This window comes from Chiloscyllium punctatum, chromosome 49 (genome assembly GCF_047496795.1).
Source record: "Chiloscyllium punctatum isolate Juve2018m chromosome 49, sChiPun1.3, whole genome shotgun sequence".
In the NCBI taxonomy this organism is placed as follows: domain Eukaryota; kingdom Metazoa; phylum Chordata; class Chondrichthyes; order Orectolobiformes; family Hemiscylliidae; genus Chiloscyllium; species Chiloscyllium punctatum.
In genome coordinates this window covers 44,413,636-44,440,858 of record NC_092787.1, presented here as the reverse complement: position 1 = coordinate 44,440,858, position 27,223 = coordinate 44,413,636, and the positions used below count along the sequence as shown (strand labels likewise).

Sequence of the window (27,223 nt, the reverse complement as noted above, 5' to 3'; positions counted from 1 at the left end):
CTGTCCTCAGCCCTGCATGGTCTTTGGTGCTTTGAGAGCTGTCCTGTTTCATACAGTGCCTTAGGATCTTTTCCATCCACCTGCGAGGGTGGAGTGGGCCTCAGCTTAAAAATGGCACTTGTGACAGTGTAGCACTCCCTCAGTGTGGGCTGATGTGAACACTCCTGAATTTAATTGGGTCACTGATGGTGCCTTTAGCTGCCTGGGCCCGGAGCTCTGGAATTTTCTCCCTCAACCTCTGACTTCTTCAATTTTGCTTTCTTCCTTTAAAATGCTCCTTAAAATCTTTTGGTTACCTGCCCTACCTTGTGGCTGTGTCAAATTTTGACCTATTGCACTTCCCGTCAAATATCTTTACAAATATAAAACATTCATGTTGCAGATTAAACTGATATTGCTATGAACATTTTTAATACCAAGCGATAGAAGAAATCAGTACAGGTGACCAAATAGAAGGGTTTTGTGAAAAGGTTGTGAACAAAGTGGAGCGATTAGGAAGGAAATTCCAGAAGTTAGAGCCTGTTCAGAGTTCCAGCAACGAAAACCCATGGTTAAGTGATCAAAATCACCATTATCAGAACTAGAGGAATGCAGAAACACGGAAAGTACACATAAGGTTATGGGGAGGAGTGAGGCCATGGAAGGAGTTAAAAAGGTTGCAGTTTGTAAATGGAGAAATTGTCAGACTGAGTGCCAGTGAAAGTCAGTCTAATCGTTTGTCCTTGGGGTTAAAAACTCACTTCCTGGTGAAACATGATTAGAGTTGTCAAACGGTCTTGCTCAATGTAAGACAGTTAGTTGTCAGAGATGGAGCTGTTGGACTTGTGACTTCATTTCTGGCAGTGATCAAAGACAGTTTATTCTCAGGAGTGGGACCTGAACCCACAAAAGAGGCAGAGCCTCAACTGGGAGAGTAGAACAGCCCCTTTCAGATTGAGCATCTTCCAAGTGAACTTTACTGGCCTCCAGGGCAGTGCAGAATAGCAAAGATTCAGCTACTGCACGCCTCACTGAGTGGCCTGGGCTTGATCTGACTCCAGTCCTATGTGAACTGTTAGGCTAATGTGTTTCAACAGAATGGTGGTTCAGTGGTTAGCACCGCTGCTTCACAGCACCAGGGACCTGGGTTAGATTCCATTATCAGGCGACCGTGTGGAGTTTGCACATTCTCCCCGTCTGTGTGGGTTTCCTCCAGGTGCTCTGGGTTCCTCCCACAGTCCAAAGATGTGCTGGCAAGGTGAATTAACCATGGGGAATGCAGGGTTACAGAGATAGAGTAGGTGAGTGGGTCTGGGTGGGATGCTCTTCGGAGAGTCAGTGTGGACTTGATATACCATATGGTCTGCTTCCACACTCTGGGGATTCTATGATTTTATGTTGCTTTCCACCAAAGAGATTTTGTTTTACTATGACGGGCAGGATTTCTGGCTGTCTTTATTGTGTGAAAACATTTGTTTTTACCAATTACATCTTTTTCAGAAGGAAGCAGAACTCAATGTTGCTGGAATCGCTGGAAAAAGAGAGGTGAGAACTGCAGTGGGGACACTCGAACGTCTGGGTGTCAAACCTATCATATCTGCCTCCAAAGTGCAGAGCTAAAACCATTAATCAATTGCATTTTGGTTCTCCTAAATAAAAGCAGAAAATGCTCGAGAAACTATTCAAACAAAGAAAACATATCATTCACCCTGTTGACTCTGTCTCTTCACAACCCCTCCCCACCACACAGACAGTTGCTGCCAAGTCTGCTGAGTTTCTCCAGCATTTTCTTATTTTATGTCAGATTTACATCATCCGCAGCATTTTGCTACTGATAATAAACTGAAGAACAATACAGCGCAGGAACAGGCCCTTCGGCCCACCAAGACTGCACCAATTCCTATTACTTATTTAGGCTCACTACTTATTGCCCATGCTTGGTTTCTATGCCTGTGTTTACTTACCGTTCATGTGTCTATCAAGATACACTTTAAATGTTGTTAATATGGCTGCTTCCACCACTTCCACTGGCTGTGCATTCCAGGCACCCACTATCGTGTTTGTGAAAACATTTCCCCTCTCACCTTGAATCTGTGCCCTCTTGTAGTTGAATTTTCCACCTCAGGAAAAAGCCTCTGACTATTCACCCTATTCATGCCTCTCATAATTGTTTAGACCTCTAACAGGTCGCTCCCCAGCCTCCGACTTTCCAGTGAAAACAATCCAAGTTTATCCAACCTCTCCTCATAAGTCTAACCTTCCAGACCATGCAACATCCTGGTAAACATTCTCTGCACCCTCTCTTTCTGGTACTGTGGTAACCAGTACTGCACACAACATTCCAAATGTGGCCTCACTGAAGTTTTATACAACTATAACTTTTACATTCGATGTCCTGGCAGATCAAGATAAGCGTGCTGTATGCCTTCTTGACCACCTTAGCCATCTATGTTCACACTTTCGGAAATCTTTGGACCTGTACACTCAGATCCCGTTATGCTAATGCTCCTAAGGATTCTACGTCTTGTATAATTTACACCTGAATTTGATCATCCAAGAATGCTCATTCATACTGTCACTCTGCAATCCCTCTTCCCCTGCATACTGTATTGCTGACTGTATCTCTGCTGATGTTAATTCGTCTCCCTCACACTGTCACTCAGCAACCCTGACCCCCGGCACAGTGTCACTGACTGTATCCCTACAGATGTTAATCCATCTCCCTCACTTGTCACTCAGTAAGCCCTCCCTAGTGCCCTGTGCTTCGTAGGTGGGACCCTGTTACTGAACATTGTTAATCCAGTCCATTAGGGTTAGACGCTATATCGGCCAAGTGGAGCAGCTTTTCCAAACCTGTGACAATTTTTGCTCCCAAGAATCAAGTCTGTTTCTGGCATGGGAACCGAATTGAGAAGTCAATTGCTTCTTGATATTCAGAGTGGTGGTGGTGTGGTAATGCAATTGGGCTGGTATTTCAGAGACTTGGGATAATGCTGTGGATGTCAGTGTTCAAACCCATCACAGCAGATAGTGAAATTTGTACTTGTTTTTAATTCATTCATGGGACGAGGGCATCACTGGCTGAGCCAGAATTTATTACCAACCGCTGAGGGCAGTTAACAGTCAACCATTTTGCTGTCAGTCTGGAGTCAAATGTAGACCAGACCAGGTAAGGAGGGCGTTTTTCCTTTCCTAAAGGACATTTTTTTTAAAAATAGCGAGTCTAATGGTGATCATTTAGCCATTAATGAAAAATGGCTAAATGATCACCATTAGACTGGCCTGTCTGACTCACTAATCTTGTTTAGAGATGGAAATCTGCCATCCTTACCTGGTCTGGCCTACATGTGACTCTAAATCTATAGTAATTACTCTGTGCTGCGCTGGTGGAAATGGCCTCACAAGGTCATCAGTTCAAGGGCAATTAGGATGGACAACATATGCTGGTCTTGCCAGTGACACTCACCTTTCAAGAATTAAAAAAACATGGAGCATTGCTAGTGGGGTTTTAACAACTGAGCCAGTCAGCTTGCATTGTTGGTCATTACGGTGCTGTTAATCTTTCCACAGGCTGAGGATGGACCAGCTGATGGCCATTTCACAGGAGGAGAACGAGAGGCTGCGAAAAAGGGAAGTGGCAGGTCAGCAGTATGCCTTTAACCTTCTTTCATTCATTTGGATTCCTGAATTGTGTTTTGAAATCCCATTGCCTGGCATGGATCTGATATTCCTTGTTATGCAAACATTTGTGACTCCAGCTGGCAGTCACTGGGTAGAATTCAACCAGGCACCTCACCCTATTAGTACGGGGGGGGGGCACCTCACCCTATTAGTACGGGGGGGGGGGGGGGGTGTCTTGCTAAAACCAAAGTATCTCCTCAATTAAAGGTTTGCTCATGTCTAAGGCAGAGACTGATGGATTGGAGTCTCAGTCCTGACAGTCGAGTGTCTAACCTTGACTAACGCTCTACTGAGACAGTACTGCACTGTCTGGTGAGACATTAAATCAAGGCCCAGTCTGCCCACTTGTGTCTATGTAAAAGATTGTAAGAGGTGGACAACAGTTCTTCTGGCTGCCCTAGCCAATATTGATCCCTCAAACAGCATTGCTATAAAATCAATAAACTGAGCATTATCACATTATTATTGGCTGGAGTATTTCCTACGTTATAGTAGTGACTGCATTTCTAAATACATCACTGGTTGTAAAACAATTTAAAGAGGGCAACAATGGGTTTTATACTGCTTCCCACAACTTCAGTGTGTTCTAAAGTGACTTACAGCCAAAGTACCCTACTGAATTATAGTCATCCAGCTTAATAGTACCACTGAGAGTGCAGCATTTGCTCAGCTTAGACTTTGAAGAAGTTTCTAGAGTGGGATTCGAACCTATAACACACCGATTCAGGCAGGAGTATGACCAACTGAACAGATTTAGGGTGCGAGTCTTCTAATTGAGTGGTGTTGAGAGCTGCTGCTCCCATCTAAATATCCTCCGAGAGATGCTGTTTGGAGGGGTCATGTGTTCTTAACATGGACTTTTTCTGTCTGAATTACACTGGTCCTCTAAGATCCTTTTATAATTAATGATGAACCTTGTTCATTCAGCCAGACGTGCAGTCTTTTGGTGAGTGCTGTGGAGATCCGAAAGTCTTGCTGTCTGAAAGAGAACACAAATTGTGATGTTCCACGGGGGAGGTAGAGGCGAATGACAGTCTCACTGGCTTAGTCATCCAGGGATCTGGGCTAATGTTCTTTAGACAGTTTCAGATCCTACCATAGCAGCTAGTAGAATTTAAATTCACTGAATAAACCTGGAAGATAAAACTGTTCTCAGTGATGGTGTACATATAAACCAGTGTCTGGGCATGGTGCTGGATAGAAGATACCCCTGGCAAAATCTCTGTGGGCAGTCAGCCCTGATGTCATTGTGCTCAATTGCTCCCTTTTCGCTGCTGCCTGTTGCTTTACTGACCCCAGTCACCCTGTACTTGCTCAATCATTCACTTAGCACCTACTCCCTCCCTGTGTTTTCAAATTCTCTATTATCCCAGCCTCGCTCTTTGTGGCCTCTGGCATACAAACTCCAGTTTCCTGCATTCCTCCAACCTATTATACCTCTCCCATTTGCCTCACCCTTGCATGGTATGATGTGCCTTCAGCTGCTTAGGTCCTAGGCTCAGACCTAATTCCAGAGCTATTCTATCCCTCTCTCCTCCTCCAAGATACTACTGCAACCCAGTGTCTTTGAACCTGTTCACATAATTACCTTTTGAGGTGAAGTGTCAGGTGTCATTGGAGGGCACTGCTGAGGGGAGACATGGAATGGTTTACTACATTAATGACTGCGTAAAGCTCTAGTACCCCTTTCTCTCCTGGCATCTTGCAGCTGCGATGCAGGAAATGCTGTCTGAGAGCTCGATGAACAAGATCCTGCAGATGGTTTATGAGACAAGACGGCGTCAGCTGGTGGATGAGGCCAGTTCAAGGTACGGCAGCGACCTGGATAATAAGGGGTGGGCCACATTGGTATTAGCCCAATGGAGACATCTTTGATTTTCAGTTTGATAATTTGATCCTAAATATTAAACCAACCTGCAAAGCAGGTCGTGATCAGCATTTTAAAAGGGGTGGCATAATAGCTTCCAAAAGATGCAGAGCCAACATCAGAAAGTAGTGGCCTATTGGTATTAACTAGACTATTAGTACAGAAGCTCAGGTAATGTTCTGGAGTTCAAATCCCACCATGGCTGATGGTAGAATTTGAATTCACTTTTTAAAAATATGTAATTAAGATTCTAACGATGACCATGAAACCACAATCAATTGTCAGAAAAACCCATTTGGTTCACTAATGTCCTTTAGGGAAGGAAACTGCCATTCTTACCTGGTCTGGCCTATTTCCCCACAGCAATGTGGTTGACTCTTACTTGCCCTCTGAGCAATAAATGCTGGCCTAGCCAGAGGCGCCCCCATCCCAGGAGTGAGTTTAAAATTATTTGAGGTTACATTGACAATTGTAGGTTAATTGAGTGGTCATGAGGAACAGGAAGAACCCAGTTTGGTCACTGCTGGAGGAGTGCTAAACAATGGGACATAACCTTCAGATACCTGGAGGCTTCTATTTTTTTTTAATCTGATGTTGTTTGCAATGAATTCTGTTCGGTTTTACAGTATGATTGAAATGGATGGTAAACTCCAGCAGATTCAAGCCTGGCAGCAGCTGGACCAAAACAAGACCATTTCACAGATCCTGTCGGAGGTGAGTCTTGGTGTTGAGTGTGCCACTGAGCTGTCATCACTCACTGCTGTGTGAAACTCTTGCATCAAGACAATCGAAAGCAAGAAAGTTGAAAAAGTTGAAAATACCAAACATTTAAGTAAATAGAAGAGGAGAGGCGAGGAGAGAGAACAAAAGGGAAAGTTTTTGACAGGAGAGACTACATGCAAAAGGTTTGGTGATGTAGTTGAAAAAAATAGTAATAGGACAAATACAGAAACGAAAGATGTGTCTTGAGGTGCGAATGGGAGAATGCTGAACAGGTGTCGTCCCAAAAGCAAAACACACGATAATAATGAGTTAAAACCAAATACAAAAAGAGAAATTGCTGGAAAAGCTCAGCAGATTTGGCAGCAACTGTGGAGAGAAATCAGAGTTAACGTTTCGGGTGGAGTGATCCTTCCTCCGAACTGAAGGGTCACTGATTTCTCTTCACAGATGCTGCCAGACCTGCTGAGCTTTTCCAGCAATTTCTGTTTCTGATTTCCAGAATCTGCTGTTCTTCCGGTTTCTTTTGAGTTAAAACTAAGATCTGCAAAGAGAGATTACAATCTGAAATGGTCAAACTCAGCGCTGAATCTAGAAATGTAAAAGACCACATTGAAAGATCAGGTGCTGTGTTGGAGAGATTGCATTGAGTTTGTTGGAATGTGACCAGAGCCTAAGGACGGTATGAGAGTAAGGTTAAGAATTAAAGTGGTCGGTGACTGGAAGCTGGAGATCACATTAATGAACTGTGTAGAGGTTTTGCTACAAAGCAGTCAAGCTTGGTCTCTCCCATTGTGGAGAGTCTCACATCATGAGCAGTGAATGCAGTAAATTGATGAAGTTTGTGTAAATGGTTGTTTCACATGGAAGTACTGTTCGGGGCCTAAGACAGTGAGAAGAAAAAAGGATAGTACTGTATCTGGTGTGTTTTTGTGGAAATGAGTCATAGGGAGAGCAAAGGAAGATGGAAGTGATTGAGAGTTGACCAAGGTGCTAAAGGGGTAATAGTTCCTTTGGAGAAGGGAAAGTAGATTCGGTGGAAATGATGCAGTGATTTCATGTGAATGGAGGTGACTCTGATGGATGATAAAGACGAAGGAATGCTATTATGGATTTGAAAAAGAGGGAAACAGCTAAGTACAGGATTACAGTGAATGGCCTGTTCACAGTCAGGAGCTCTGTCAACCCACAGTGGGTAAAGTCTGATTTAGAGCCATAGAGCTATACCCTTCAGTTCAACTCGTCCATACCAATCAGATTTCCTAAATTAATCTAGTCCCATTTGGCCCATATCTTTCTAAACCTTCCTGTTCATATACTTGTATTATAATTGTACCAGCCTACACTACTCCTCTGGCAGCTCATTCCAGACATGCACCACCCTCTGCATGAAGAAATTATCCCTTAGGTACCTTTTAAATCTTGCCCCCCTTATCTTAAACTTATGCTGTCTAGTTTTGTACTCCCCCACCCTGAGGAAAATCCCTTGATTATTTACCTATGCCCCTCATAATTTTATAAACCTCCATAAGGTCACCCCCTCAACCTCCGATGCTCCAGGGAAAATAGCCCCAGCCTATTAAGCTATCTCTGACAACATCCGTGTAAATCTTTTCTGAACCCTTTCAAGTTTCATAACAGCCTTCCTATAGCAGGAAGACCAGAATTGAATACAGTATTCCAAAAATGGCCTAACCAATGTCCTGTACAGACGCAACACAACCTCCCAATTCTTATACTCAATGCACTGACCAATAAAGGCAAGCATACCACACACAAAGCTATGTTGACTATCTCTAATCAGCCCTTGCCTTTGCATTTAAATCCTATCCCTCCAACTTGCCCACCACTGATGTCAGGCTCCTTGACTTTTCCCTATCACCTTTCTTAAATAGTAGCACCACATTAGCCAACCTCCATTCTTCTGTCACCTCATCTATGGCTACAGATGATACAAATATCTCAGTAAGGGGCCTAGTAATCACTTCCCTAGCTTCCCACAAAGTTCTAAAGGAAGATGTATCAGAAGTTCTTGTGTGGATGTTTGTGTTGTCAGACTGAGAAACTGGACAAAAGAAGTAGACATTCCAGGAAGCTGGCTGTGAGTGAATGTAGTCAAAGTGGCTGTGATCTTCCAATCAATTTTAATTGAGAGCCTATTCCCAGAAATACAAATGAAAGCACTTGAAGCAAAGAGTTGGAGATGGGCTGAAATAATGTCATGGGATATGTTATGTTGATTTTGGAGGGTACACAGGGATTTGACATCTCATCCGAAGTACCCTCCCTCTGACTGGACAGCATTAAGTGAGGTTAAGTGCTAAAGTGGGACTCAGACTCAGCAGTTTCTAACTCAAGTGACAGCGCTTCTCCTGAACCCAGACTGTCAGTGTCTGTCCGCAGCACGGAGTGAGTGCTGCAGTGAGTCCCAGTTCTGCAGGACACAGGAAAAGGAGGAAGTCACCTGTGATTCCAGTTTCAGGTCACTACCCAATGACCTCTGATGTTTGTGAAGCTGTGTTTGGAAAGTGCTTCAGGATGAATTCTGATCAATTCTGTTTGATGATGCTGTGGTGGGTCACCCTAGGATGTGCTTAAAGGTGCTATTACCACTGCAAGTTTTACTTGTAGTTCCACAGCTAGCTTTCCAATCGGTTCATTTACGAATAAGGAGCAGGGCGTCAAACGGTGACGAGGGCCTGTGGGACTAACAACTGGAGTGAGGAGGTGGTTTGGCTATTGGCCATGTTTAGAATTGACTGCCAAGAATCCAACATTATTGAAGGCAAAGATTTACATGGTTTAGTTTAGTGGAATTAAGTGCAACTCTTCTTAGAATGCACAAAGGCCTGGGATTGTGTTCTATTTGTTCAAAGATGGAGTTTCTGATGATTAACCAGGAGGAATTTCCAACCAGAGTGTGGTTAAAATATACAGCTTCTTCCCACAAGGAGTAGCATTGATCCATTTCACAGAAGATTGGATGGGATGGACAGAAGCTGTTGTGGACCTGGCCTGCTTTTCTGTTGTAAGTTTCTGTGGTTCTGTGTTTTCAGGCGGAGATGCAAAAGGTGGCATTTGAGGTACTCCAGATGAAGAAGGACAGCAAGCACAGCCGCATTCGAGACCAGGTGAGAACAGGCAAACAGCTACAGGGGAAGAGGCTTCAGGCAATGTTCCAAGTGACTGGAACTTAGTCACTCTCCGAACAAGGGCTCACAGTGTTTGTTTATATCTATATGATGGTTGGTAAGGGATGCTAGAACAGGCAGGAATTTAGTTTTGGAGCAGGTGACAGCACTCTGCAGAAGTAGGTTTCTCACCCAGGCGACTGCAGCTCTCCACACATTTGTGCTGAGCCTCTCATGGCATCTACAACACATGTCAGTATCATCAGACAGCCAACATATCAGCTAGCCTTGTTACTCATTACCCTTAAACACATTCCAGACACTTGGCTTTTTGTCCCCTTCAGTATTTCAGTTTAGATTTTCCTTTCAATTCCTTGCAGTCCTGTTATGATCTTAGTTTTTAAACATTTTATCCTTCGTATCATTTGCTCCTCTCCTTTCTCCCTCTCTCCCCTTTCATGTGTCCCACCCTGACACTGTCTTCCCCTCTCTTCCAAACACTACCTGTATCTGGTCTCCCCTGTATGTACTTCTCTCCCTCACCATGTTGGTGTACGTCACCATATCTGTTCAACTCCCTCTGCATCTGTGTGTGTCTCTGCCCCTCACTCTGTTTCTGTAAGAGGGTCACTATTTTTGTCCCCGTTCCCTCTCCTTCTGTGTCTCCTGTGTGATGTCTAACTCTGGAACATGTTCCGGTGATCTCTGCCTGCTCCCTTGCCTCTGTTCTATCTTGCCCTCTTTGTCATCTTCCTCATCTCTCTTTGTTCAGTTTTACGCAGTCGTGCCATCAGCCTGTTATTAACTGTGTAGCTGGAGAACTGCTATTTTTTTTTTCCATTCCATTTCCTGTTTATCAGGGATGCTGCCCTCAACCTGTTGCTTCATAACGGACATGTCAAAACCACAATTCAAGTATTGAGACTCCAGTTTATTCCTCGTGCTTTACAATTCAACTAAATTGCACATATTAACAAAATGAAAGTAGTGTTTGAAAGACAAGTGCAGGAGTTGGTTCACATTTTAAGACAGCATTCAGATACTTAGAAGGTTCTTAAATCTGAAAGGTTTTGTCATCACGTGTACTATACACTGGTTATCATTAACCTCTGTTCATATTACTTGCACAACAATCTGCTGGTACAGTCTCTAGCCCCAGGTCCACTATAGGAAGGCACTTGGTTGCTGACATGTTTTCACGCAACTTTCAATTACCCCAAAACTTTTGAGGTGCCATCACTATTGTTATGTAGATGAATAGTTATTTTACAGTACAATTCCATACACAATGATAACATATTAATCTGGATGTTTCTTTGCTGGAGAAAGGAATGTCAGACAGGACATTGAAAGGATTCCCAGCTCCTCTTCCAATAATGCTGAGTTGAGTATTCAAACAGTGCACATTTCAGAGTTTGTGTTTGTTCTCTTGCTTGGTGTTTGGTGTCAGAAAACTCCCTGTGTTACGTTTCAGCCAAATGAGCAAACTAAACTTTGAATAACTAAGTGTAGCACTCCTGTATTGCTGTCCTGTGGAGCTCAGCTGCCAATCTGTCTAATGTGGTCAAGACATTGGAGTGGACTTGAACCCATAACCTTTTTATTATCAGGTGTAGGTTCTATCCCAGACCCAAACTGACACTCATCCTGCCTTGATAAGAAGCCAATGATTAGAGAGTCACTGATGGAGCTGCTTCATAAATTTAAATGAGCCTTGTTAAGCCAGCTTTTCAACCCATCTGTTTAAACAGTGTGGACAGGCTCATTATCTTGAGCTATTCTGGGTTAATACCATCTCCAAAAGGTAAAGTGGAATCAACCTGTGTAGCAATAAGTTACAGAAAACATTCCTGTCTTCCATATTTCTTTTTTTTGCTTCAACTCAATTTAAACAGCAAAGACTCACATTTGTAGGCAGTGCCTTTAATACAGAACAAGCATCACAAGGTGAGTATTTCAGAAGGGGGAACCTGGCAGGGCAATGCAGGACATGCGCAATAGACCAGTAGTAGACATATACAGTGTTATGTGTAATAGGGCTAGAGGAGATGGGAGGGGTGCAGTCATCAAGGGGATAAGCATGCACGATGAAAATGTTACAATGGGATTTGGAAACATTGTAGGTCAATAAGACCAGAGATTACTCCTGAACACTCTGTGCTGATTAGTGTTGTATAAGGGGTTAGAATTGGTTGTGACATGCTAATAACAGTATGCATCGCATGTATACTGTTACATGATCTTCCTCTCTTGCAGCTGTGGTAAGATGAAGCCAGGGTAATTGTTTCTCAAAATTAATGCTTTCTTTAACTCTGGTTGTGTGTGTAGTATTTATAGTAGCACAAGAGACCAGAATATTACAGTTAGTATATTAGGACATGGGCATCAGAGTTTAAAAGATGTAGAATCTCACCAGGAAATTTGCTGAGGAGGGACATTAGAGGTGGGAGTAAGTTGATAAACAGTCAGAAAATTCACTTTGACCATTCTACATGCTCAAATTATGTATATTGATCTGGAGGTAAATTTCCCTCTGGTACTGAACTCCAAATGTGGATTCACTGTTTTCAGCATTAGATCAAAGTTAACCTACTTCACACGATTCACTTTCCCCCTCACTCCATCTCAGCCAACATCTCATCCTCCATCGCACTGAACACTTGCAGAATTTTCTTTTGTCACCGTCCAGCCTTGCAGCTCTCTACTACTGCGCTGGAAACAGACCTCATCTCATTCACATGTTTTTAATCGACCCATTTGTATTTTTTTTTGTTTTGAACCATTCAGATCAAATTGATTGAGAATGAGTTAATGCAGCTGACACAGATCGAGTTAGACAGAAGAGAGAATGACACGGAGAATCTACAGGTAGGGTGGAAATTATTTGGATATACACAGCCCTGTGACTGCAAACAGGCAGAGAGAAGTGCGGGGGTGTGCCTATCTTGTGTGTTAACAGCTCGGGGGCTGGTCTAATACTGTCATCCACACGTCTAAGTCTGTGAACACGCTTCATGATCGATTCTAACCTTTGCTTTCCAGTTGGTGTGGTAGCTTCACCCTGCAGTTTATATTCACTCACCCAAAATATGATTGGAAGTAATAGTAGTTACGTGTCTCCCTTCACATCCTTCAGTTCCTGGACATCCCCTGCCTCTTCCGCATTCCTCAGTGTCCACTCTGCCAGCCATGTTCCCCATAGACACCACCACACCCCACCTCCCACCTCCTGTTCATCTTTTCCCTCCTCCATTCTCGTCCCCCGCCATGTCCCTGGACGTTAACGGTCCAGTTTTTTTTGTATTATTTTTCATAAAGATGAACGTGCCTTAATTTGTAGCTCTACCTCATGGCCTTTTCTGCCTATCTTATTTCTCGGGTCGGTGCGCCTCCCTGATTTTCCAAGCGTGTGAATGCTGCCTCCAGGCTGCGGCAGTGAGGTCGCTCTCATCTCCATCTGACGCTGCGTCTCTCCCGCTCCAGGCTTCCCGTCGCAGCCGTTTCTCTGGGCGGGAACCTCCCGCTCTCGTGGCTTTCCCCTCGCGTGCCGGCAGCCGTTGGCCGGCTCACGCGATGTCCTTGTGCGCCCCGCCCTCGTGGTTCAACTCTCGGCTTCTCATTGGCTGTTTGTCGCCCGCCAGGAAACTCTGATGGGAGAGAGGCAGGCCCTGAGTGACCTCCTCCAGCAGCTCCTGAAGGAGAAGAAACAGCGGGAGAACGAGCTTCGGGACCTGCTGGTACGTGAGGGAGGATTTGACTGACTTCTGATTCAATTTATTATTGTCACATGCGTCGAGATACTGTGCAATGGAAAGAGTGCAAAAGACATTTACAAGGATTCTTCCAGGAATGAGAAGCTTCAGTTATGCGGATAGATTGAAGAAGTTGAGACTTGGGGAGATAAAAACACAGCTGATGGGAGATTTGATAGAGGTTTCAAAACCAATAGCGGGTTGGATACAGTAGACAGGGAGAAGCCTTTGATTTGATTTATTATTGTCACATGTACCTGCACACAGTGAAAAGTATTGTTTTGTGTGCTAACCAGACAAATACCCCACATAATGACATCAGGGTAATAGAACAGAAAGCAGAATGTAGTAACAAAAATAGCAATTGCTGGAAAAACTCAGTAGGTCTGGCAGCATCTGTGGTGAGAAATCACTTAACTAGTGACCCTCTGAACACTTGTCTAGCGTTACACCTACAGAGAAGGATCAAATCTAATAGTCCGTTCATAAGTCTGGTAACAGTGGGGAAGAAACTGTTCTTAAATCTGCGAGATATCTATGGTATGATCACCTCACTTAGCGCTTCAATATTGGTGTATCTCCTGTACGATGCTCTTAGTTCACTCTAGTTCCAACCATAACTGGCTTGGAGTGACAGCATTCCCCTCGCTCCTAGTGTCTAGCAATCCCAATTAGGAAAAGCAAATCAGAGGCTTTGTGGGGCTCTTTTATGGTGAAAGGTTACATAAACCAGACTTCTGTTTGCCAAGTAAAGGATGTGATGTGAGAACTGTACGGGTATAAGAGTGACATTTTTCCACTTGTAGTGGGTGGGAGTATGTCCAAGAAAAGGAGACATTAAATTTAAAATCAGACCCTGAACATGCAAGAGAAGCTAGGAAAGCAATTTTTTACTGAAGGGCAGGGGATGTATTATTTTAATTTTAAAAAATAATTTGTGCAAACTCAATTTTATCTTGGAGACCAGTAGACCTGTATTAGCTAAGAAATAAGTAAGCAAGCTGGTTAGATTGAGTTACTGTACAGATCAGTTCTGATTTCCACAATGACACGTAAACAAGTAGCTTGCTGTTTCTCTGTTCCCTCCCATAATTACACCCTGAATGTTTTGGGTGCAGGCTGGGTGTTGTACCTGGTCAGGGTGAGATGTACCCAGTTGGAGTAAGCTGTATTGTGTTTTTCTTTAGGCAGAAATGGAGACCAAACACGAGACCAGCCAGGAGAATTACTGGTTGATTCAGTACCAGCGTCTGATGGACCAGAAGCCCCTGTCTCTCCGAGCACGGGTAAGTTGATGCATGTCACTTTGCTTGCCTGACATATCCCATTCTGAATAAAGAACCTCCTTTGCAGGCTTGTGACCTGAGCAATTATTTTACTGTGTTAACTGATCTCTGACTGGATCAGACGTTTATTCCCATACATGTACTAAAAACCATTCTGCATTATTTACCCACCTATTGAATGGGGCCAAAGGTCTTTCAGCCCAGCTCCTTATCTCTTGCATTCAGGAGGCAACAGTCTGTCAAGCTTCATCCTTTTTGGTCCATTAATGTAATACGTTGCTGTTGAATCGTAAACAAGTTTATTTTTCTGTCAAATGTTCTTCAACATCTAACCAACAGGAGCACAATGCAGTTGGGTAGGCACCAAGTCCAGTAGCATCTGACCTCTGATTTACCATATTGTGAGCAGAGGATATCGTCTGGGTACACAACAGGAGGAGTATTTGGGAACAGCAGTAGTTGGCACATTAGGCTAAACATTGGTCCCTTCACCTCTTCACATGGACTTGACCTCTATTTGTTCTGATGGAATGACGGCTCCAGAAATTGAGACACCCTCAAAGGAGCTTCAGGCGAAAGAAGCCCATATTCTGACCTGTTTGGCGCTGCACAGTACTCATTGTGGTCAGTACTAGGGATCATTAGGCAGGGACGTAGAAAGCCATTAATAGCTAGTGGCACATTCTCCTGGACACCCACACCAACCAACCCCACCACCCCGAAACCTCAACGTCCACTCTCACTCCACCAAGGACATGTAGATCCTGGGCCTCCTCCATTGCCACAACCTTACCGTCTGACGCCTGGAGGAAGAACGCCTCACCTTCTGCCTCAGGATTCTCCAATCCCTCTGCATCAATGTGAATTTCACCAGTTTCCTCATTTCCCCTTCCCCCACCTTATCCCAGATCCAACCTTCCAACTCAGCACTGCCCTCATTACCTGTCCATCTTCCTTCCCACTTATCCACTCCGACCTCTCACCATTACATCCAGCTTCATCTATCTATTGCACTCTCAGCTGCCTCCCCCCACTCCATCCCATTTATCTCTCAGCCCTCCTGCCCACAGGCCTCATTCCTGATGAAGGGCTTCCGCCAATAAAGTCGATTCTCCTACTCCTCGGATGCTGCCTGACCTGCTGTGCTTTTCCAGCACCGTACTTTCGACTCTGATCTCCAGCATCTGCTTCCTCACTCTCCCCAGCACATTCTATCTCCAGCAGCTCCTCTCAGATGTATATCCACTAAATGTCTTGCTAGCCTCCCTTCATGCCTCTTCACAGATCACCTCCCTCCCTAGCCCTGCCGTATAGTCAAACCGCTGATATCCTGACCCTGTTTTGTTCCATACAGGAGGAGGGTGTGGAGAAGGCGCTGGTGGATATATTGGCTGAGCTATCAGCAGATCAGTACCTGCCACTTTTCGCCCACCATCGAGTCACCCTGAAGATGCTGCACCCTGAAGATGCTGCGTTACATGACAGCAGAGGATCTCCAACAGGTATTAGCAAGAATATCTTTAAATTAAAAAGCACTGCCCGTGGTCTGGGTGAATCTGGAAACAATTTGGAGGTGGAGGACTTGGTTGGGTAAGGAGAGTCCCATTGGGATGGACACAGTGAGTGGTGTGGGAGTGACAGCTCCCACTGGGACAGAGTGAATGGTGTGGGTTTCGTTGAGACTGACTCCCTCCAAATCATTTCATTGATGTCTGATTTAATGGAAACTATCTCTCATATCAATGAGCAGTCACAGTCAAGCAGCCCCCACCCTAAGCTAGCCAAGACTATCCCACCCTCTGTAAAGAAGCAAGGTCACCCCTTGACAGTGGAAGAGGTGAAACCAACAAGGAGGGCTGTGAGCAGTGTAGGATCCTGCCCTAAGTTGTGTGAATGCAGCGTTTGTGAATAGCATTGTGAAGATGTGCCTCTCTGTCCACAGATTGGAGTCCGAGAGAGCAGACTGCAACGTGCCATTCTGCGACGAGTCCAGGAGAGTGGGCCTGAGGAAGGTCAGTGCATGCCATGGCTGATTCTCTCCCTGTACCAAAGGGACCTTTGTACATAGACATTGTGTGGATACCAAACAGACACTTTGAAATGGTTTCTGTTAATCAGCAAAGGTCATTGCTCAGACTGAGCGAATTGAAACATGCCTTCCAAACAGACCATCAGGACCCCGTGTATAGGAGCAATATAGCAATTATGCTCCTCCTCCAGTGGGCTTCACCTAGTCTCAAAATGTTTCTGATTCTAACCCGCACCCACACTCCACTATCACCACCCCCTTATTGAGCCAATTAAATTCTTTTTCAGTGAATGGTATCACCTTGGAAGCTCGTCCAAATGAAACATCATTGGCTTTAGATGTTTGGGACATCCTCATGATGTGAACGTAACTACATTAATATGGATGTCTGTTTTGCCTCTGTAAAATGTCTCACATGACCCCAGTTAAACAGACAGAGGGTCCCCTTTGAAACAAGACAAATGCCTAGGAAGGTGAGAGTATACGTTAAACTATTTGTTGGGGAGGGGAAGCAGAAGTTTTGCCTCACCCACAGTTTATCCTCGAATGAAGTGTGGCTCAGAGTGTGGGGTATCTGGGGCAGACATGACAGACCTGTTTATCTGTCTCCAAATACGAAATAATGCAGCAGGCACCAATAACAGAGCGGGCACTAGAACTATGACAGTGTCGGCAGGAGACTTGTTAAATTGCCAGCATACTGATGACTCCATTTTCTAGCTTGATGCAGAGATCACAAAACGGGTCACATTCTCTCTCTCTAATAGTCTGAATGCAGGTTTCAGTTTTTCTCCCTCAGTAGCCCAGCAGCCCAGTTCAACCCTCTTGTCTCAACTGTTCTCCTTTTGCATTCTCATCAGTTTCCTTTTACTCCTCTGTGTGTGTCTCTTTCTTTTTTTTCCTTCCTTCCTCTCTCTCTCTCTCTCTCTCTCTCTTTCTTTCTTTCTTTCTTTCTTTCTTTCTTTCTTTCTCTCTCTCTCTCTCTCTCTCTCTCTCTCTCTCTCTCTCTCTCTCTCTCTTTCTTTCTTTCTTTCTTTCTTTCTCTCTCTCTCTCTCTCTCTCTCTCTCTCTCTCTCTCTCTCTCTCTCTCTCGCTTTCCCTCTCCCCCTTCCCTCCCTCTCCCCCCCCCCTGCCCCCTCTTCCCCCTCCCTCTTCCCCCTCCCTCTTCCCCCCCCTCCCCCCCCCCCCTCTCTCGCTCTCGCTCTCGCTCTCGCTCTCCCTCTCCCTCTCCCTCTCCCTCTCCCTCTCGCTCTCCCTCTCCCTCTCGCTCTCCCTCTCCCTCTCGCTCTCCCTCTCCCTCTCCCTCTCCCTCTCGCTCTCCCTCTCCCTCTCGCTCTCGCTCTCGCTCTCCCTCTCGCTCTCCCTCTCGCTCTCCCTCTCGCTCTCCCTCTCGCTCTCCCTCTCGCTCTCCCTCTCGCTCTCCCTCTCGCTCTCGCTCTCCCTCTCGCTCTCCCTCTCGCTCTCCCTCTCGCTCTCCCTCTCGCTCTCCCTCTCGCTCTCCCTCTCGCTCTCCCTCTCGCTCTCCCTCTCGCTCTCCCTCTCGCTCTCCCTCTCGCTCTCCCTCTCGCTCTCCCTCTCGCTCTCCCTCTCGCTCTCCCTCTCGCTCTCCCTCTCGCTCTCCCTCTCGCTCTCCCTCTCGCTCTCCCTCTCGCTCTCCCTCTCGCTCTCCCTCTCGCTCTCCCTCTCGCTCTCCCTCTCGCTCTCCCTCTCGCTCTCCCTCTCGCTCTCCCTCTCGCTCTCCCTCTCGCTCTCCCTCTCGCTCTCCCTCTCGCTCTCCCTCTCGCTCTCCCTCTCGCTCTCCCTCTCGCTCTCCCTCTCGCTCTCCCTCTCGCTCTCCCTCTCGCTCTCCCTCTCGCTCTCCCTCTCGCTCTCCCTCTCGCTCTCCCTCTCGCTCTCCCTCTCGCTCTCCCTCTCGCTCTCCCTCTCGCTCTCCCTCTCGCTCTCCCTCTCGCTCTCCCTCTCGCTCTCCCTCTCGCTCTCCCTCTCGCTCTCCCTCTCGCTCTCCCTCTCGCTCTCCCTCTCGCTCTCCCTCTTTCTCTTTCTTTCTCTTTCTCTGTCTCTTTCTCTGTCTCTCTTCCCCCCCCCTTTTTCTCTCTGTCTGTCTGTCTGTCTCTCTGTCTGTCTGTTCTTTCTTTCTTCCTCTCCCCCTCCCCTCTCTCTTTTTTTCTCCCCCTCCTCTCTCTCTTTTCTCTCTCTCTTCCCCTCTCTTTCTTTCTGACTCTTCCCCCACCCATCTCTCTCACGCACTCTTCTCGCTCTTGACCCGCTGCTGCCTCTCACGCTCTCTCGAACCCCCCTATCGACTCCCTTACCCTCCCCTCCCCCCCCCCCCCCCCCTGTGTGTCTCTCTCTCTCTTGAACCCCCCATCTCTCTCTCTCTCTCTCTCTACCTATTGATGCATCCTTGACAGTCCCACGACTTTAGTGCAAAAGGCACTAGTCTGACTGTACAGGAAGGGATGGAGTCTAATGAGACCACCCCTAGGAGCCAAATGACTTAAGCTGCTGATCAGACAGTGTTTGGTACAGAAGGTTCTGGTGCTGTACCTGCTAACTCGTGCATCTTTTCTCGCCTGTACAGATCAGGAGCTCGTCCCAACAAAGGAAACTTCTGCAGATGTGGGTGAGAGCCAGCCCAGTGCTCCCTCTGAGGATAAAGCAACACCTTCCAGTCCTGCTGCAGTCTCTGAGGAGGTCCTTGCTCAGTCGGAATGTGTTGTCTGCCTGGAACAAGAGGTAAGGTCGCTGGCAGTGGCTCAAACACGGAACGATATAATCTTGGTGTTTCATGTAGATAGCTTCCCACCTCATGTTGTCTTATAATGGAGGCCATTGTGTCCAGTGATTGTATTATTAGCACCTTCAACACAATAAAATGACCTGAGGAGGAGGATATCATAAAACGGAGACATAATCAATGGAGCAGACAATAGGGATCTCACTGAAAGCTTAGTCAAAGTTGGAGGAGATTGTAGTTGTTATTGGTGTAGTAAAGGCAGAGAGTGGGTGTTTAGGACAGCCCAGGCTCGGGGGAGGGGGTTACAAAGATCGCAGCAAGTGGCCACGCTGAAGAGGGTTACTGATACGAGGATGGAGTGAGGCCAACACTGAATTTCCCACATCCTAATGCTCAGCAGGTCCTATTCAAGTGTTATCCCTGACCTACATCAGCTTCTAGTTATAAATGTTCTCAGCTATTTTTAACTTCCTCCCTTTGCTCTTCTCTATCTCTGTACCCTCCTCCAGCCTATACACCCCTCCCTATCTGTGTAACTTCCTCTGGTCCCTACACTGCCTCCCTATTTCTGTACCCTGTCAGTCTCCTAACTCTGTAACCTCCTCTGGCCCTTATACCGCTCCCTATCTCTGTAACCATCTCCGGCCCCAAACCAACTCCCTATCTCTGTACCCTGTCCGGCCCCTACACCCCTCCCTATTTCTGCACTACCCTCCAACCCCTACCCACCCGTCCCTATCTCTGTAACTTCCTCTGGCCCCCACACCCCTCCAAATCTGCGTACCCTCTCCAGCCCCTACACACCTCCCCATCTCCGTATTCTCCTTTTGGCCCCTACACCCTTCCCTATCTGTGTATCCTTCTGTCCCTACATCCCCTCCCTATCTCCATACCCTCCTCTGGCCCCTGCACCCTTCCCTGTCTCTGGAAACCAGCTTCTTAAACCTCGTCTTCTCTTTGGTCCTCTAAGATGCCTCTTAAAGTTGATATCTATTGTCTCCCTGCCATTAACTCCAGGGGAAGCCTGTCGACTTCTATTTGCTATTGCTGCTACAAAGTGACATGAGATGTCTGCAACATTAAAGTTGCTATAAAAATACATATTATTGAGAGTGTAAAAATCCAGGGGCTGTTTTTCAAAGAGCCTTTGTTTGGCTGTAAACAAGGAAGCTGGGTAAATTAGATCTTGGCTGTTGAATAGAAATGAATCTTTCTGATGGACTCCATCTTGCCTCCTATGACGAGCCAGATACAGACCCTGCTGGATAAGGAATTTTATGGACTGCCGTTTACCGGTTAAGGCCAAGTTCTCTCACTCACAGGTTGAACCAATATCTCTGTTTATAGACAGCATCCAGGACTTTACCTGACATCTCACGGCAGGATGATTGTTCCTTTCCCAGCTACGACTCCCTCCTACCCTGTGCTGTTCGTGAGATCCACATTTGTGTGATGTTTGGGAATTGATCATCCCAAGAGACAGTTATCTCTGTATATGGGATAGCATTATAGAACCGTGTAGGTTGTAGCTGACCGTCTATGGATAGTTTCATAATCATCATAGTGCAATCATTTTCTGTGCATGGCAAACTACATATAGTCTCCAATGATACTAAACCTTTTTTACTGTTCTATTCTTGTAAGCTGCAGTCTTTAAAGTTTCATTGATCTTGTGTTAGTGCTCGGTCAGGGGACTGTGAGATGTCTGACCACATAGGTTTGATAATCGAATGGGGGAAAGAGGGAACAATGGATTTGGACATCACTGACTGCAGATCGGTTAAGTACCAATACAGATTGGTTTCCAGTTGGCGTGGAGAATTTGTGTATGTTCCAGCAGTTTCTGAACACCAGTTAGTTTTTCTTTTGTCTGGGTATTGGGAGTTACTGCAATTGTCAGTGTTTATTACTTAACCCTTGAAGTTGGTGCATTGTCTTAAACCACAGCAGCTTATGGCTGTACAATGCTGTTATGAAGGGGTCCAGGATACTAACTCAGCAACACTGAAGAAATGGTAATATATCTCTAAATCAGAAAAGAGTGTGGACTGAAGGGAAACTTGCATGTGGTGGTATTCCCATCTGTCTGTGCCCCAGTTCTCACAGAAAGTAGAGGCTGTGAGTTAAGAAGCTGTTCCAGTGATTCCTGAGGCCAATCTGTTCCCACATGGTAGTGACACCACCTCTGAGCTAGGAGGCCCAACTTCAATTCCCACCAGCTTCAGATTTGTTCAAAATATCTCTGAACAGGCCGATTATAAAATAGCCAAAGGAGAAGCACTTTAAAAAGGCAAAGGGTTGTTTGTGAATATCATTTGGATTGCAAGTGTTAACAAGCTCTCTCTCTGTTTTGTTTTGTCTTGTCAGAGTCAGATGATCTTCCTGCCATGTGGTCATGTTTGTTGCTGTCAGACATGTGGAGCTGAGTTGTCCACCTGTCCCCTCTGCCGGAAGGATATTGAGCAAAAGATTCGCATCTATCGTACCTCCTGAGCTGGGCCTGTCCCTCTCCAACGTACGTGTACTTTCCAAGGTTTGCAGTAACTCAAAAGCTGCCTGCTGATTTGTACCCAGCCTCCTGGAGGTGGCATGGAGCACAGAGATGGGCCTGGGTTTGACTCTGTTGCTGAGGGTATAGCTGCTCCCACCACTCTAGGAGATGTCCACTGGTGTCAGACTTGCCCAGTACCCCACCCTGGGTATACCCACAGATGCTGTCTGTTGACTCACACATAGAGAAGGTGGCAAATAAGAAGCAACAAGAGAGTTGAGTTGAGAATTGGTTCTGATGAAAGATCACCTCGATCTGAAACAATAACTCTCTTTCTCTCCTGCTGAGCATTTCCAGCACTTTGTTTCTATTGCATTTTGAAAGCGTCTATTGACTATGCTTCGATCACTCTCTGGCAGCTCATTTCTGATCCTAACCACTTGCTGCTTGAGTGTTTCTCCTCCAGTCTCCATTGTTTGTTTTGCCAATTACCTTAAATCTCGTTCTCAATCCTTACAGCGGTCGGAACAGTTTCTCCGTATCTACCATGTCCACGTCCCTCAAGATTGGAAATTTCTATCAAATCTTCACCTCTCACTCTCCAAGGAAAACAGTCCCAACTACTTGAATCTATTTTCAAAACTGAAATTCTTCATCCTGGAGCCATTCTTGTGAATCATCTCTGTGCTTTCTCTAACACTGTCACATCCCTACTGGTGCCTGGAACCAGTGGAAACTGACCAATGTTTTATGCAGGTTTAATGTTACTTTCTTGCATTTTTACTCTGTGCCCCTGTAGATTTAGTCCAGATTGCTGCATGTTTTATTAACTGCTCTTAATCCCCTCCTACCAACTTCAATGTTGCATATACCCAACAGTCCCTCTGTTCCTGCACTTCCTCTAGAATTAATAGTGCCCTTTATTTTGTCTGGCCTCTATGTTCGTGTTACCAAAATGAATCACTTCACATTTATCTGCATTAACTTTCACCTCCTGCCTCTCCACCCATTCAACCAAGCTACCCCCATCCTCCTCACAGTTTACAATGCTTCCACATTTCAGCTCGTGAAAATTTTGAAACTGCGACCTGTGTGCCAAGATCTAAGTTTAGACCAGGGAGGTGTAATGGTGATATTCCTAGACTAGTAATCCAGAACCTACAGACTAATGTTCTGGGGTTCAATTCACACCATGGCAGATGGTGACATTTGATTTCAATAAGAACATCTGGAAATAAAAAAGGCTGGTCTAATGGCGATCATGTAAATCAAAAACGCGTCAAAACTAATGACCTTTAGGAAAGGAAATCTGCTGTCCTTACCTGGTCTGGCCTACATTTGACTCCAGACCCGCAGCAATATCGTTGACTCTTAACTGCTCTCTGGGCAATTAAGGATGGACAATAAATGATGGCAGAGACATTAATGAATAAAAATTAAAATCATTAATGTACATCAGGAAAAGCAAAGGTGTCAACACCAAATCCTGGGAACTTCACTACAAACCTTCCTCTAGCCTGAAAAGCATCCATTTCCCAGTATGTCCTGTCTCTTATCACATAGCCAATTTTGTGTCTGTATTGCTACTGACCCTTTTATGAGCTATATTGTTGATTACAAGACTGTTGTGCAGCACTTTATCAAATGCCTTTTGGGAGTCCATATACACCATAACCATAGCATTATCCTCAACAAGCCCCTCTGTTAATGCATCAAGAAAGCTAGGGCAACATGATTTGTTCATAACAAATCCCATGTAGGCTTTCTTTTATGAACCCATATCTGCCCCAAGTGACTACTAATTTTGAGCTGAATTCTTGTTTCCAGAAGTTTCCCCAACATGAGAGTGGAACTGGCTGTGGGTTGCTGGACTCCTCTTTACACCCTCTTTTTAAACAAGAGTGTGATAGTTGCAATTCTCCAGTCATGTGGCACCATCCCGGGTGCAAGGAAGACTGAAAATTTATAACCAGTGTCTTTGCAATATCCACTCTTCTTTTCCTTCAGTATCCTTGGCTGCATCCCATCTAGTTATGATGCCTTATCAACATTAAGCACATCCAGTACTTTGTCCTTATCAATTTAACCAGGGAGGAGATTGCCGAGCCTTTGGCATGGATCTTTAAATCGACATTGTCTACAGGAATAGTGCCAGAAGACCTGAGGATAGCGAATGTGGTTAAGAAGGGGAGTAGAGACAACCCAGGTAATTATAGACCAGTGAGCCTTGCTTCAGTTGTTGGTAAAGTGTTGGAAAAGGTTATAAGAGGTAGGATTTATAATCATCGAGAAAAGAATAATTTGATTGGGGATAGCCAGCACAGTTTTGTGAAGGATAGGTCGTGCCTCACAAACATTATTGAGTTCTTTGAGAAGGTGATCGAACAGGTAGATGAGAGTAAACCGATTGTGTATACGGATTTCAGCAAGGTGTTCGATAAGGCTCCCCACAGTAGGCTATTGTACAAAATGTGGAAGAATGGGATTGTGGGAGATATAGCAGTTTGGATCAGTAATTGGCCTGCTGAAATAAGACAGGGTGGTGGTTGACGGGAAATGTTCATCTTGGAGTCCAGTTACCAGTGGTGTATCGCAAGCGTCAGGATTGGGTCCACTGCTGTTTGTCATTTTTATAAACTACCTGGATGAGGGCATAGAAGGGTGGGTTAGTAAATTTGCAGATGACACTAAGGTCGGTGGAGTTGTGGATAGTGACGAAGGATGTTGTAGGTTACAGAGAGACATAGATAAGCTGCAGAGCTGGGTTGAGAGGCGGCAAATGGAGTGTAATGCAGACAAACGTGATGTGATTCACTTTGGTCGGAGTAACCAGAATGCAAAGTACTGGGCTAATGATAAGATTCTTGGTAGTGTAAATGAGCAGAGAGATCTTGGTGTCCAGGTACACAGATCCTTGAAAGTTGCCACCCAGATTGACAGGGTTGTTAAGAAGGCATACAGTGTTTTAGCTTTTATTAATAGATGGATCGAGTTCCGGAACCATGAGGTTATGCGACAGCTGTAGAAAACTCTGGTGCGGCCGCACTTGGAGTATTGTGTACAGTTCTGGTCACCGCATTATAAGAAGGATGTGGAAGCTTTGGAAAGGGTGCAGAGGAGATTTACTAGGATGTTACCTGGTATGGAGGGAAGGTGTTACGAGGAAAGGCTGAGGGACTTGAGGCTGTTTTCGTTAGAGAGAAGAAGGTTGAGAGGTGACTTAATAGAGACATATAAGATAATCAGAGGGTTAGATAGGGTGGACAGGGAGAGCCTTTTTCCAAGTATGGTGACGGTGAGCACGAGGGGGCATAGCTTTAAATTGAAGGGTGATAAATATAGGACAGATGTCAGAGGTAGTTTCTTTACTCAGAGTAGTAAGGGTATGGAATGCTTTGCCTGCAATGGTAATGGATTCGCCAACTTTAAGTACATTTAAGTCGTCATTGGACAAGCATATGGACGTACATGGAATAGTGTAGGTTAGATGGGTTTCAGATTGGTATGACAGGTCAACGCACCATCGAGGGCCAAAGGGCCTGTACTGCGCTGTAATGTTCTATGTTCTATTAACCTTTCAAGCATCTGAATGACCTTCCCCTTTACCATGACCTGGGCAGCAGCATCTTCCTTGGTACAAAGTATTTATTTAATAAGAGCCATGTTCTTTGTCTCCATGAATAAATCCCTTTTTTGGTCCCTAGTCAGATCTATTGCACCTTTATCACCTTGTCAGTAACTTTATACCTGGAAAGATTTATAGGTTTACTTTAAAGCTTGCTGTCAGTTTCTTTTCATTCCCTCCCTTATTTGCTGCTTCAGTTTCCCTTTGAACCTTCCATTTTCAGGCAGAATTTCAACTGCGCTGTCTAACGGACATGAGCATGGCTTTATCTGCTTCTTACTCTCCACTTCTCCAATTGTCCAGGGAGCTCTGGATTGTTTGTGGTACCTTTTGCCCTTTTTGGAGGTATATCATGACTGGGAGTTTGAGTCATACAGTTATGACTCTGACTTAAATTAATTGTTTGTTTCAGCTACAGCGAGAGGCTGGATATGTTCGGGTTGGAGCAGAGAAGTTTGAGGGGAGATCTGATAGAAGTGTCTAAGATTATGAAAGGGATGGACAGGGTGAAATGAAAGGAGCTGTTCCCCTCAGCCAAAGGATCAATAAAAAGAGGTACACCTTTCAAGTGAAAGGCAGGGAGTTTAGAGGAGGCACAATGGGCCAAATAGTATTAACATTTCCAGCATTTACAAGGATGTTGCCAGAATTGGAGGGTGAGTTATAGGGAGAGGCTGAATAGGCTGGGGCTATTTTCCCTGGAGTGTCAGAGGCTTAAGGGGTGACCTTAGAGATTTATAAAATCATGAGGGGCGTAGAGTCATAGAGATGTACAGCATGGTCCAACCCGTCCATGCCGACCAGATATCCCAACCCAATCTAGTCCCACCTGCCAGCACCCAGTCCATATCCTTCCAAACCCGTCCCCAGGATGTCTATTTATCCTATCCATGCCCCTCATAATTTTGTAAGCCTCTATAAGGTCACCCCTCAGCCTCTGACACTCCAGGGAAAACAGCCCCAGCCTGTTCAGCCTCTCCCTGTAGCTCAGATCCTCCAACCCTGGCAACATCCTTGTAAATCTTTTCTGAACCCTTTCAAGTTTCACAACATCTTTCCGATAGGAAGGAAACCAGAATTGCATGCACTATTCCAACAGTGGCCTAATCAATGTCCTGTACAGCGGCAACATGACCTCCCAACTCCTCTACTCAATACTCTGACCAATAAAGGAAAGCATACCAAACTATCCGATCTACGTGCGACTCCACTTTCAAGGAGCTATGAATCTGCACTCCAAGGTCTCTTTGTTCAGCAACACTACCTAGGACCTTACCATTAAGTGTATAAGTCCTGCTAAGGTTTGCTTTCCCAAAATGCAGCACCTCGCATTTATCTGAATTAAACTCCACGTGCCACTTCTCAGCCCATTGGCCCATCTGGTCCAGATTCTGTTGTAATCCAAGGTAACCCTCTTCGCTGTCCACTACATCTCCAATTTTGGTGTCATCTGCACACTTACTAACTGTACCTCTTATGCTCCCATCCAAATCATTTATGTAAATGACAAAAAGTAGAGGACCCAGCACCGAACCTTGTGGCACTCCACTGGTCACAGGCCTCCAGTCTGAAAAACAACCCTCCACCACCACCCTCTGTCTTCTACCTTTGAGCCAGTTCTGTATCCAAATGGCTAGTTCTCCCTGTATTCCATGAGATCGAACCTTGCTAATCAGTCTCCCATGGGGAACCATGTCAAACGCCTTACTCAAGTCCATATAGATCACATCTACTGCTCTGCCCTCATCAATCATCTTTTGTTACTTCTAAAAACTCAATCAAGTTTGTGAGACATGATTTCCCACGCACAAAGCCATGTTGACTATCCCGAATCAGTCCTTGCCTTTCCAAATACATGTACATCCTGTCCCTCAGGATTCCCTCCAACAACTTGCCCGCCACCGAGGTCAGGCTCACCTGACTTG

General features: G+C 45.4%; 1 protein-coding gene across 1 annotated transcript in view; it reads left to right on the top strand.

Annotated features, from left to right (window-relative positions):
* lrsam1 (leucine rich repeat and sterile alpha motif containing 1) overlaps positions 1-27,223 on the top strand; it is a 78,675-nt gene that overhangs the window by 47,805 nt on the left and 3,647 nt on the right. The window contains 13 exon segments of the mRNA XM_072566373.1: positions 1,480-1,524; positions 3,550-3,620; positions 5,369-5,468; positions 6,154-6,241; positions 9,304-9,378; positions 12,166-12,246; positions 13,020-13,115; positions 14,318-14,416; positions 15,771-15,872; positions 15,874-15,918; positions 16,359-16,428; positions 19,027-19,181; positions 21,550-21,697. Of these exon segments, the coding sequence (XP_072422474.1) occupies positions 1,480-1,524; positions 3,550-3,620; positions 5,369-5,468; positions 6,154-6,241; positions 9,304-9,378; positions 12,166-12,246; positions 13,020-13,115; positions 14,318-14,416; positions 15,771-15,872; positions 15,874-15,918; positions 16,359-16,428; positions 19,027-19,181; positions 21,550-21,675 (1,153 nt within the window). The 3' untranslated portion in view covers positions 21,676-21,697.